Source organism: Bison bison, unplaced genomic scaffold (assembly GCF_000754665.1).
Source record: "Bison bison bison isolate TAMUID 2011002044 unplaced genomic scaffold, Bison_UMD1.0 scf7180017864304, whole genome shotgun sequence".
In the NCBI taxonomy this organism is placed as follows: Eukaryota; Metazoa; Chordata; class Mammalia; order Artiodactyla; family Bovidae; genus Bison; species Bison bison.
In genome coordinates, this window is record NW_011494876.1 from 1255507 (window position 1) to 1269313 (window position 13807).

At 39.3% G+C, this 13807-nt stretch overlaps 1 protein-coding gene across 10 annotated transcripts in view; it reads left to right on the forward strand.

Annotated features, from left to right (window-relative positions):
• Positions 1–13807, forward strand: part of MAGI1 (membrane associated guanylate kinase, WW and PDZ domain containing 1) — a 647256-nt gene that overhangs the window by 543162 nt on the left and 90287 nt on the right. For 4 of the 10 annotated variants that reach the window (XM_010851514.1, XM_010851515.1, XM_010851520.1 and 1 more), the window contains exons 6-9: positions 608–690; positions 4595–4633; positions 10147–10204; positions 12008–12117. In XM_010851514.1, coding sequence (XP_010849816.1) covers positions 608–690; positions 4595–4633; positions 10147–10204; positions 12008–12117 — 290 coding nt within the window. The remainder of the gene's footprint in view (positions 1–607; positions 691–4594; positions 4634–10146; positions 10205–12007; positions 12118–13807) is intronic. The other 6 variants (XM_010851516.1, XM_010851522.1, XM_010851523.1 and 3 more) reach the window with 2 other exon arrangements.

The window sequence follows — 13807 nt, forward strand, 5'->3', positions numbered from 1 at the left end:
TGGCTGGATGGCATCACTGACTCGATGGACGTGAGTCTGAGTGAACTCCGGGAGTTGGTGATGGACAGGGAGGCCTAGCATGCTGCGATTCATGGGGTCGCAAGGAGTCGGACACGACTGAGCAACTGAACTAAACTAAACTGAACTGAAACTTAAGACTTCATACCTACACTTGCGGAAAAAAAATTTTTTTTCTGTGTTTCATTTTTGGTTTGCAGCTTGAACTGTTGGACTTGTAGCTCTTTGATCCTCTTGTTTAGTTTGCATAGAATGGACTGGTTGCTCAAGCAGAATTTTGTCCCAAATCTACTTCAGGTCAATCAGCCCAGTCATTTGCCTATCATCTGTCTCTTGATCGAAGGAAAACGGTGTCTATTGAAACACTTCTCTGGTTGGGCTCGACCCTCCTGAAGGAAGTAGGGTTTCATGTCCAGCCTCTCCAAGCTTCTTATTCCAGGGCTCTCTTTTGCCCTCAGTTGACTGTTGACAGTATCTTTGCTTTAGTGAAGAGTAAATATTCAAGACTGTTTAAATCTTTTGTCATTGAGTTTTTACATTCCACGCCCCCCCCACCCTTTCAAACGTATTTCTTGTTTCTGAATTTCAGCCACAATACAAAAACAACATCTTGGTTAGACCCTCGGTGCCTGAACAAGCAGCAGAAGCCTCTGGAGGAGTGTGAAGATGATGGTAAGGGGCTAAGAAAGTCTGGGTTTAAGTGGGGTTGTTCACACATGCAAATTTTATTTTATTTTTTATCCTTTTCCTGTACTGTATGGCATGTGGGATCTTAGTTCACCAACCAGATTGAACCTGTGCCCCTTGCAGTGGAAGTGCAGAGTTGTAGCAAGGTCAGCCAGGTTTCTAACAAAGAGTTTTTGAAAGGTAATCCAGTTTCTAGTAAGTGCATTATGGTTTTCAAAAGCAGGAGAGAAATCTCTACAATTGTTTTAGAAGAACAGTTTGTTTAAACATAAAGACGTACTCAGCTCTCTCTTAGAGACAGAGCTGCAGCACAGCCAGGAAGGATTCAGATGTGGATGCAACCGAAGCCCTTCAGGAACTTGGAGAAAACTCTAGAAAGTCTCTACGAATTTAGAACCCAAAAATGCTTGGTCACTTACCTACTGAACTGTAATCATATATTGTGACAGTATTAGAGAAAAAAATATTAGAAACTTTTCTTGAAGTGTTCATGCTTCATAATTTGAGTGTTTCTCCAGGTTTAGCATTAAGAAAGCAGATCTTATTATGTTTGGGAATCTCTGTGTGGCTTAGAGTGTATCTTAAATATGAGAAAGTACATTCTTCCACAAAAGAGGCTGAGGTGTTACCCTTAGCCCCACTCTTCCTGTTAATTTAAAGAAAAAAGGTTCAGCTGTCAATAAAGTCTAATTCAAGGCTTTGGAATTTCTAGTTACTTTTGCAAAAGTGAAGAAGAAATTAAGGTTGAACAAGTGTGTTCCCTTTTGATTTGTCCTGTTTTACCAAAATTGCTCTTTGACACGGACAAATTAAAAGGGAAATGGCGTGATTTACTACTCATTATTTATTCCTGGCATTTGAATTAGTAGTATAATTATTGAATATACATTTTACTGTAAGTTAGTGAAACTTTATTATTCTATGGGGCAGAATTATTGCCTGTATAAACTTTATATTTGTTTGAAAATATAAGCCAGTAAAGTATGATCCTGTGAAAGCTTTAAACTACAGGATATATGTGGATTGTAAGATTGCATGAAATGAACATAGAATTGTGTGTTCATGTTTATCTGAGTAACTTCAAGTGGAAATACAAATCCTTCTGACTGAGGAGGCATAACTGAGAGACCCATTTTATTCTGATTGCTTAGTCGTAAAGAAGAAAAGGAACAGGCATGGGCAAATGCATTATTTCGCATGCTTAAGGATAATGGGCTATCATGATCATTCACATATTCTCTTAAACATGTGATACAGAAGTGACCAGTTTTCAAAGATAAGAACATAAAATACATCCAACCATAAAACTTCTTGGAACAGAATGTAATCTTCATTTGATGCCTGAGATTTTGAAACTGTTTTAGGCCCTCTTATTACCATCAGATCTTCAGTTTCACTATCCATTATAATTATACTGGGAATGTATGAAAATGCCTGTTAGTATAATTTGATAGATAATAGAAGATTCCAATAGCTTTTACTGAGAAAAATGATACAATTTTGATACAATTACTGAATTTTCTTTTTAGCCATTCTAATAATTTTTAATTCTTAGAGTTCATGTCACTGGTGTGAACATTATTCCCTTTGGAGCAAGTATGTATTCATATCCAGTGCAGTTCACTTAGTGATGGTCGCTTCACCGTTAGAATTCATATGTTCTTTTTCTGGTAGAAATTATATGTATGTCCGTGTGCCTGTAAAACCACAAATGGTTTTAGTATATACAGGCAGAGTCTACCACAGTGGCAAGTATCCATTCCCACATCTGCCTTTTCTCCTGCCAATTACCACAAAACCGTCTTGTGTTGTTTATATCAGGTCACAAGAATCACATTGTTCTTTTGCAATACTGTTGCTGTGTTTCTTTCTGCTCTCTAGAGGTCATATGCATGTTGAATGTAACAGTATAACATTATATAAAAAATGTTCTGTTATCTTTTTCCTGTCTCACAAAAGCAGAAACTAATTTGGGATTTTGATATTCAGTGTATAACCCTTGTTGTGATTTCTGTGTTTTAGTAGTTCCATTAGATTTCTCCCTTGCTTGTGAGCTCCGGGCCAGTATTGTAATATTTAATAATGCTTTTTGTCCTAAAGAGAGTTTACATTCATTTTGATTAAAACCCAACTAATGATGCCCATCAACCCAAATGTGGTCTTCTAAAAGTATTCCCTGTCAGTACTACCAGCTGAGTTCACCTTGCCTCCCTGGCGTCTCTGGAATTCATTCTCCATTTTCCTCACCATGTATACCATCCTAGTCAAGGTCATGCCGATCTTCGACCCACACTCTTGCCCACTCTCCTTCTTGCACTGTATTCAGAGCAGTCTGTTAAAATGTGTTTGTGTTATCACCACTGACTCAAGCCCTGTTTAATGCTGTAGCTCTCTGGTCTGTTCAGTGAATGCCAGGTTCAAAGCTTGTCTTTCCAAGTTCTCTGTGGTTCAGCCTCTAAGCTTGTCTGACTCTAGTTCCATCGCACATTCTGTCCATCACCCCCAGTCCGTATTGAGTTCCTGCTCTGTGATAGTTAGATGTGCAGTTCTCCCTTCTTAGAATGCTCTTACATTCCACGAATAATTGTTGAATGCTTTTTGTATGTCATGTGCATTCTGGGAATGTCAGTTGCATCATTGAACACAATAAACGAGAAGCCCCACTCTAGCCGAGCTTGAATTCTAGCCATTTTTCACTCTAAGTCTTTTCCTTAAATTTTACATAACGTTCAGATGACGGCTCAGGGACTTGCACATAGTAAATCTAGTTAAAGAATTTTTAAGGGAATGAATGAGTGCCCCAAAAGATATTTTAAATAATATCCTAACGAGGATTTTCATGAAAGATTTTATGTAACTAAGATTCCCTTCTTAGGGAACAGTGCCAGTGTCCACCTTATTACCTTATTGTTGGCAGTTGGTGACTAAAGTCAATAATCGATTCATTTGTTTGTTTGTTTATTCATCCATTTGAGAAATATTTGGTGCCTGTTATATATCCAGGGCTCCAGTGGGCACTGAGCGCTGCAGTAGTGAAAGCTGCCTTGATCCCGTGCTTGTTTAGCTCATGGTGGAGGGGACAACCATAACTGTGTATGAAGTGACTTGTTGTATGGTGTCCTATATTCTCTTTGCAGTTATCACAAAATGTTTTACTGACAGCAAGAGGTGGTCAGGAGTGAAAAGGATCTTGACTTGTTTTGCTTATTGAAATTGCAGAGAACATTTTCATTCTAATATTTCTGAGCTGCTTGACTTAGAAATCTTACACAAAGTAAACTCTGCTTCCCAATCGTCCTTTCAGGGCAGCCTTCAAGCCTCACCCCCCAATGTATATCATCCTGACATAGTTCATTTTTCTAACTGCTTTTGAAAGATAAAAGTATAGCTTATCTTAGAATCTTTGTTCTCAGTTTGACCTCACCTTCCGTTTTTCAGGCAGTAGTATTACTTATAGGTTAAGTAATTTTTTAATTGTGAGTATAATTGCCTCACAGATTAGAGGATCATAGAAGGATTAAAAGGACTAATATTGAAAGGTCTAGCAGCTTTGTTTGCTCGAAATAAGGTCTGTAATAAGTGACTTCCCACGTAAGAACACCAAAAACCGCAAAGGTGTTTGTCATCTTTTACAACCAATCAAACCTTATTTTGACTTGCAAGGAAATGAGCCATGTAATTATGTTGCCAATATCAGCTCTTCCCGTTTTGTGATTTACACTGAGGTCTTGAGTTGAGTAGCCAAGCCAGTGAAATAGCCACAATGCAGGTAAGGACAAAATAAAGTGATGTGTTTGCTGTTTTTCTTGAAGGGAGTTTCTTTCCTTGGTGCTGGTGTCTGAATTTTTCTTTCTCTCTTTTCTGTCTCATTCCTGCTATTCCTTTGGAGAAGAAGGGATCCATACGGAGGAGCTGGACAGTGAACTAGGTAAACCCTCCCAGCCTGCATGACTTGCTCTGGTGCTTTGGTTTCCAGTGACTTGCTTAATCCCTCTGTTTCTTTAATTTGAACTTCTTCAATTACGATTTTCATTCCGGCTTAGCCACAAAAGGTCAGTCGTATACAACTCATGTGTCTGACTGCAGACATCATACAGAGTTGTAATAAATTGTGTCTACAAAGAAAATGTCTGAGGGAATTGGGGCTAGAATGAGAGTTAGCAGATCAGTACTCTCGTAAATTAAGGATTAAGAAAAAACCGAGGGATAGATGCTTGCCATGTCCCCTGAACTCTCCTATAGTCTATCTCAGTCTCAATTATTTATTTGGTATGAGTGGTTTTCTCCATGGGGAATATAGAAAAGCAAAACAAACAAAAATCTACCAGACTAATTGAAAGATCTTAGGGAGAGTAACAGCAGTACAACAGTTCCACTGATAAACTGAATGGTTGCTAAGTCCTAGTGTAATATTGTTAGTCACAGGCTACTTGTTGAGTTTGTAACTGTAGTGAATGGCTTGAAAACCAGATGCTGGTTTCTGTGTTATTGTCCTTCGAATGTGTATGTCAGTAGAAATCAAGTCTGACAACTCTGAGTTCTTGCAGTTTGGGAATAATTTACATTAGTTGATCATGCCAAACTCTTTTATCTTTGCTGTTGGAACATATTGAATTATGTTCCCTGGTAAGTTAAACGTTTAATGTTCATCTTTGAACGGTATAAAAATTAGTTTGCTTTCCATCTGATGCATGTATGAAACGATAGATGGGAAAGCACAAGTTTTGGCTAAATTGCACTTGAAAGCCTTGGCTGATTGAAAATTGACAATAATATATTTTTAAAACAAGATTATTTAACATCAGTATGAATAGAACTGTCCTGAGATTATTCAATCAGGCTAGCATTTTTAAGTTTGCCTTAAAAACTGATAATATAAATATTTAATACAGATTATTGGGTTTTGTTCAGTTTGATGTTTTATTATCTAAATAAAGATGATTTATCATGGTTGGCTCAGGATATAATAGAATTTTGCTCTATCTTTGTTAATGTTTGGAACGTATCCTGTTGTTTTTGGTGGATATGTCAACAGTGGTCAATAACTGTTGAAAGATATATTTTTAAAGACATACAGTAAGTTGTCATTGTGGTAGGAATGATTTGAGATTCAGCCTGTGTAATAGAACAATTTGAAACTCATTTTGTAAATTAAAAAGTATATTAATCTAGTGATATTAATTATTGTTGAAAAAGACAGAACTAGGTTTTCCAGATGAAAAATGAGCGCCTCAGTCCTTCGTGGAACCAGTTTAAACTACTCTGTGTGTGTGCTCAGTCGTGTCTGACTCTCTGCAACTCCATGGACTGTAGCCCCTGGCTGCCTGACTGATGTGTGTGAGCGCCCACCACCATGTGTAGCTGGCTGGTGAGAGAATTCCACTGTGCACAGGGGCACAGCCTATTTGCTTCTTGGAAGCTTGAATGTTGAAATTTTTAGGGAAAAATCAATTGTCCTCTTTTTTGGTATACCTGTAACATTGTGGAAACATTCCTGTGCTGTTAAAGACTGCAAAGTAAGTGTTACTGGCTGCATAGTATCCCTTTTCATGTTCAGAGCCACAGTTCTGGGAGATGGTTTGGTAAAGCAGAAGCTGTCTCAGGGGTCAAGGCACATTGCCTGGCTTCATTTCTGGGCTCTCCCACCTACTGACTCTGTCACCTTGGGGAAGTCATTCACCTTCTCTTAGCTTCCTGTTCCTAACCTGTAAAGATGAGCTCCTATGGGGCTTAAGAGAAAACTTAATGATATTGTATCTTACTATGTATTTGTCCCTGTGATCACATATTGTTTTTGCCAATTTTCTGATTTATTAACCAGTTCTTCCCTGTTGGACATTTTTCTTCTTCCTTGTGATACTTTTTGTGTCTAATATGGGACAGGAGAGCAACATGTATACTACAGAGTTGGCCCAAATGTGTCCTTGTGGGTAGAGATAGGACTCCCTGGTTTTTGTCTGTCTGTGTCCTCTGTATAACACACACACACTTTTTCCTTGCATTCACTTCAGGTTCTTTTGACAAGCTCACTGCCCATTTTCTTAATAAGAGGATCCTAATTTCAGACAATAGCAACTGTCAAGGTTTTCATTGGAAAATATGATTCTAGATGTGACAAGGACACCCTCTCTATAATCTGCCTCTGAGAAGTAGGGGTTGTGGGCTTGAGTATTGGACCCAGATCATTTGCTTACAGAGTTGTCATTTCTGAGCTCTGTTGTTTGTGCTGAATCGGTAGCTCCATTATGCACTTTGGGTTTGTAGAATTTATCACATCTTCTGTAGTAAACTCCCCAGAATCAAAAAGCACTTGGACAGGCTTCTTTTTGAATTACAGAGTATTCATGTGCTGCAGCCAATTAGGAGGCAGAGACAGAGAAGTGAGGTCCCCTCTCAGCCAACACTGAATCACAGTTTAGAAATTTATCTCTGTTTGTGAACATGACTGTTAATCTGTGTGTTGACAAAACTCTGGGAACATTTGTCTGCTCCATATTCGCTTCCATGGTGATGATTAGTACAGCGTGAATTTTTTAGTGGTAGGAACAGCAAGCTAACAGGCCACGTGGATCTGTCCTGCTCCTTTTGGCCTTTCTTACAATTGCCATTAGCTAAGCTTAGGTGCCAGGTGCTATGTAAAAGGTTTTCAAACCTTATTTAATCTACATTTGACCTTCGAGGTAAATCTAGGGGAAAGGTGTGGTTTCAAGATGTTAGTAAGTAGCTGAACATGAGGCAGATAGAAAAGAGTATGGCTAAGGTTCATACCTTAGATCTGGACAACCCCAAAAGGATCTTCGCCACCTTCAGTCTCAGTGATATCTTGTCCAGACTGGTCTGAGGTCTGACAGTTGTTAGACACGAGGGCGTGGCTCTCTTAAGTAACTTTAGAGTAAGAAAAAAATTTTAATGTCATCATTTTTTAGGCTTCAGTATTTTCTCCCATTTTAAACTTTTTAGACCCAAATGGCACACTGCAAGACAAGCATCCTGTTTTAAATCGATGACCAATTTCTATTTTAAGCTTTCAGAAATGAATTCCTATTATTAAGTTAATCACCACATTGGAAGTGAGAGATCTATCTTTTCAGTGTTAAATGAGCTTTATCTTGAAAAGCTGGACCATTTTTGGAGTTTGTTAATCTGTCCCAGAAGAGCAAATGTCCAAGTACCAGTTGGCCAACGTTGTGTCTCAACCCTAGTATGTAAGTTGTCGAGTAGGTGACACGGCTAAGTCAAGGGTGGCTTCTCTTCTTGAAGCCCTCTTGGACCTCCATTAGAGCACTCCCTGTGCCATATCTGAATTGTCTGCCCAAACGGTGCCCTTGTAATTATCTCTGTGTCCTTGGTGTCTAGCACACCCTCAGGCACTCAACAAATGTTTGAGTAGGCACTCAACAAATGTTTGACAAGTAATGGAATGGATCAAATTCTTAATTTTTTCCCTATGTTAGCCAAAGATGATCAGGCCATATATATCTTTTTAAGTTTTTTTTTTTCTTTCCCCAAATGTGGACCATTTTTAAAAAAAGAGTCTTTGTTGAATTTGTTACAATGTTGCTTCTCTTTTTTATGTTTTGGTTTTTTGGCTCAGAGTCTTATGGGCTCTTAGCTCCCCAACCACCAGGGATAGAACTCGGGCCCTCTGCACTGGGAGACAAAGTCTCAACCACTGGACTGCCAGGGAAGTCCCTAGGTCATACATTAAGGCTGCCGAATTTGAAAAGAAGTTTGATTCATTAAACAAGGTGCAGTCAGTCCCCTAATACCCACTCACTCTTCTGCCCTGTGCCAGCACAAACATATGCCTGGGCACCAATTTGCATTTTTCTAATCTTCAGATTTCCCAGCTCTTTGGAAATATTTTTCCTGGTTCATTTTCATTTAAATGGTAATTTCCAGCATTGTAAGGGGAAACCACTTCCCAGGCATTTGATTCGCATCACTTCACAAGACACTGCGTATAAAAAAGCCAAGTTGTGTCAACATCTGCACATTGGACCTGCCTTGCATTTTAGTAGCTGTGTCTCCCAGTATTCAGACTTCTTTAGAACCTGCTAAGTGTTCCCCACGCCTGTGAAGAAAGGGGGAGGGGAAAACATGTCTCTGTTTGCAAACAAATAACATGTGGAGCAAAACCCATAAAATTAATGTCTCTTGATGTGCAGCCAAATCTGAGCAAAATGTAAACTTTGAGTAATTAGCCTGTGTGTGTGTGTGTGTATGTGTCTGTGTATCTGTGTCTGCACATGTGTGTGTGTGCATGCACGACTCCATTTTAGTGTAGAACTGTTTGTGTCTTATGGAAAACCTAAGCCCTGATGAAATGGTCACTATTTTCAAATGGTGACCACAAAATCATGGATTGTTTTTTAAAGTCTTGTTTTTCAATCAAGTGTAATGTTCAGTTCAAGTCAGTCCTAACGTGTCCTTCTAGGAATAAAGGTTCGCTTTGGAGTACAGTGTTCTATACCACCTTGCCTCAACTACACACAGAGCAGAGTGGCTTTGAAATTAAGTTGAGAATTGCAGCTCTGCCTGAAAAATTGTTTAGTGACACAAAATACCACGTAGCTGCTCTTTCACAGGGTCATCTGGTGCAGTGGGCTTTTGGAAATAAGCTCTTGTTATGACAGAACCCTCTGTTACCTCGTTAACGGAGTTGCAACTTTCGATATGAAACTTTATGAAGTGAAGTTCAGTGGAGCACAGAGGAGTTTTCCGAAAGGCATGCATATTCCCCAGCACCATTTTACCACCAGCATTTAAAGGAATGAAGTATACCCAGTTATGTGGAGAGTTTTGGGAGAGCAGGACCGATGTTTCTGCTTTCATAGGCACAGCCTGGTGAAGATTTGGGCCTGTCCAGATGTAGCCAGTTGAGTGATAGGTGTGTACAACTCAAGAACTCAACTCCAGGTGGGCATTTTTATTTACTTGGTAGCATTTTAATTAGGAACAAGGAGAAAATTAGATGCAAGTTTTAATGTATTCTAGGGAGAGCAAAAATGGGACTTGCATTGAAAATGAAAAGGAACATTTATTTTCATCCATTTTTGCTTGTGTGGTAAGGCAGTCTAGCAATAGAATGAGAACACTGCAGATATTTAGGATGGGAACCAGGCATTCAAGGCAAAATTTAAATATATTTTCATTAAAATCTAGTTTAATAGTTGATTTAGAATGAAGGCACCTAAGACTGCATTATATTAAGTTTCCTTTGCTTATACAAAATATCAGTAAAGAATTGTTCTTTGTGTGGAAAAACACTGATAATATAATGCTCACTTTTTAATTGAACTTTAGACAGTATTTTTATTTGGACTTAAGACAGTATTTTTATGACTCTTTTTTTTTTTTTTTGCCTAAGTTGGTTGTTGAAAATCTCTAGGCTCTTCAGGAATATCTTCTTCTTGCTCTGAATGTTCTTTTATTTTTCAGAACTGCCTGCTGGTTGGGAAAAGATTGAAGACCCTGTCTATGGTATCTACTATGTAGAGTAAGTGCCTATTAAGACACATTTTAGTTTGCATTCTTCTGTAATTATATACATTTATGCTGAATAGAATTTGCCATTGTGATAAGGTAAAAACAAGTACTAATAGTAGCATTATATTAATCTTATAATGAAAAAAATAATGAATAAGAAAATATTCAGCAAATCTGATGATGATATATAATAAAATCCCTGAGGGCAACATGTCTTCTGTTTACTACGGTATTGCCAGAGCCAAACATAGTCCTGGTCTATGGCAGGTACTTAATAATAGGTATTATTTGAATGAAGGCGAAAAGCAACTACTCAATAGACCATATGAATATGAGTTGTTTATCTTCAGGAAGAGCATCAGCTTGGCCTACTGTTTTGCCCTGCTCAGGTCTGAGATTCTCAGTGATTACTTATTCATTTAAACTTTCTAAATTCTCCAGTACCAGAAGGTAGCCGTTTCCTTCTCCAGGGGATCTTCCCAACCCAGGGATCAAACCCAGGTCTCCCGCATTGCAGGTGGATTCTTTGGCAGCTGAGCCTCCAGGGAAACTGTTAAAAAATAAAGCCTGGCTTGAAAACAGTATTTTGAGTTCTAAATATCACAGAGTAGGAATATTTCTAAACTTCTTATGAAATATGATTTTGATGAGGTAAAAAATATGTGTAGGCCTGTATATATATGTGTTGATGTAATATGTGTATATATACATATATCGTAATCGTTGCTTAGTTTCTCAGTTGTGTCTGACTCTCTTGTGTCCGCATGGACTGTAACCTGCCAGGCTCCTCTGTCCATGGGATTTCCCAGGCAAGAATAGTGGTGTCGGTTGCCATGTCCTTCTCCAGGGGATCTTTTTGACCCAGGGATCAAGCCCAGGTCTCCTGCATTGGCAGACGAATTCTTTACTGCTGAGCCAACAGGGGAGCCTACATATATATACAATGAATAAGAATGGCAAAAAAAAAAGTGCTTTGGATTCATATATATATTTGTAATGTATGTGTGTGTATTTTTATGTTTCCCTGCCCTTATTCATTTTGGAGCCATCTGAAGTATCTGGGTCTTTGTCACTTTGAACACATCACATTTGCTTAGGTTAGCTGCATCTGTATGGAATCTTTTTGCCTAGGGCTTATACTTTGAATCCTGACTCCATGCCTATTGATCAAAATAGTTGACAGATGTTGGTATAGTCCTTCTTTTAACTTGATCTTTGGGGGGCAGGGTGCTTATGGTTCCATGAACTGTATTGTAGAAAGTTACACGCAGTTTCTGGCACTACATGTTACAGACAACACCACATATCCACTTTCAGCTCCATTTTAAAATAATTCTGTAACTGACTTCTTGTTGAATTAAAGAAACGTCCTTTGTCACGTGATTCTTTGGACATTTGGGAGAGTCGGTGTTTACAGTCCTGGGACTTGAGAGCTGACCGTGCTGAGCTTGAACCCTCCTTAGTGCTGACTAGCTCTGTTTTGTTAGGTCAGCTGTTACTTAACTGCTCAGAAACTTATTTTCCTTATCCACAAAATAACAATAAAAATAGGACCTTCATCTTGGCATTTACTGGAGATTTTTAAAATAAATCACATGTAAAACTGGTTGTACAATACTTGGTACAGATAAGCAGTCAATGTGTGGAAACCATTCATTTTTATTTTTATTGTATCTTCCTAACTGTGCTTTTTGACACAAAATGCTCAACCACCTGCTTTGCTTAGGTCCAATCAAGGGAACTTGGCCTGATTGGCATTTTGCTTGTGGGACAAAATGTTTCCTAACTGAGTGCAATATGCCTTCTGTTCCAGCCACATCAACAGGAAGACACAATATGAGAACCCAGTTCTAGAAGCCAAACGGAAGAAGCAGCTGGAGCAGCAGCAACAACAACAACAGCAACAGCAACAGCAGCCAGAAGGTTGGCTTTCCCTCTATCTGTGGGCCAGAAGCTCCAGGCAAAGCCTGGGCACTGACACCCCCGTGTGGTCAGAAGAGGCCGCGAGGATCATGTCCTGTGTGGTGCTAGGAACTCAATGTCCTGGAAGCGTGGGGAGTGATGCAGAACCTCTGCTAGAGTCCACACCCTGAACCCAGACAGCTAAAGTGGGGGGCCCAGTTTAAAAGCACCCAGTCTCCACTCGGATTTAGAAAGGGGCTGTTGTTAGATTGGAGAACATTTCTGATGGTGACAGAATTCCTTGTCCCTGGGAGCTTTTGCACAGCTGCTGCTGCTGCTAAGTCACTTCAGTCGTGTCCAACTCTGTGCGACCCCATAGACGGCAGCCCACCAGGCCCCACCATCCCTGGTATTCTCCAGGCAAGAATGCTGGAGTGGGTTGCCATTTCCTCCTCCAGTGCATGAAAGTGAAAAGTGAAAGTGAAGTCGCTCAGTCGTGTCCTGTATCTAAATCCAAACCACTGCTAGCACTTTAAGAAGATGTGCAGGGTATGGAACTAACTTTTAATTGTAGGCATGTAGGCATCAGGGACGGAGAAGGCAATGGCACCCCACTCCAGTACTCTTGCTTGGAAAATCCCATGGACAGAGGAGCCTGGTAGGCTGCAGGCCATGGGGTCGCTAGGAGTCAGACACGACTGAGCGACTTCACTTTGACTTTTCACTTTCATGCATTGGGGAAGGAAATGGCAACCCACTCCAGTGTTCTTGCCTGGAGAATCCCGGGGACAGGGGAGCCTGGTGGGCTGCCGTCTCTGGGGTCACACAGAGTTGGACGCTACTGGAGCGACTTAGCAGCAGCAGCAGCAGGCATCAGAGAAAGCTGGTAATTTTCGGGGCTCTCAAAAAATTAAAAGTTACTTCGTGCTCTTCACAAAAACATGAACAGTTCAGAAGTGGAGAACATTTGCATCTCCCTGCTGGCTCCCATTCTATTCTCAGCAATAAGCAATGTGCAGAAATTTTCTGGGGATATACCAATATGCAGATTTTAACAAACACCAGGTCATAATTTATGTATATGAATACATTCTGTATTTACATACATATTAGTTTTCTGGCCTATTTTTCTCAGTTAAATATATCTCTTGCACCTTTTCAAGGATGCTTAATATAGATTTACCTTGGGATTTTTAATGACTGCATAATATTCCTTTTATGAATCTCTTTACTTCATTTAGCCATCTGTGTATTAGCAGATGCTTAGATTGTTCTTCATTTTTCATTGCAGTCTTTAAAAATATTAGGTTTACTGCTCCTTTTATATGAATATAAAATTCAGTACTTCTATTATTATCATATTGAACTTAATAAATATAGACCATAGCATGGAAGTTGGCAAACTTTTTTGTAAATGACCAGATAATAAACACTTTAGGCTTTTCTATTCATACAGCATCTATTACAGCTACTCATCTCTGCCCTTATGGTATGAAATATGTTATAGACTGTAAACAAATGTATGTGGCTGAAACACTGAACCCTGAAATTTGAGTGTCATGTAATTTATGTGTCAACAAAATATTCTTCTGAATCATTTAGAAATGTGTGAAAGCCGTTCTTGACTTGCAAGCTTGATAGAAATAGGCATGGGGGCCAATTTGGCCTGTAAGCCATAGTTTGCCAACCACGGCCATAGGCTGTATTTTAG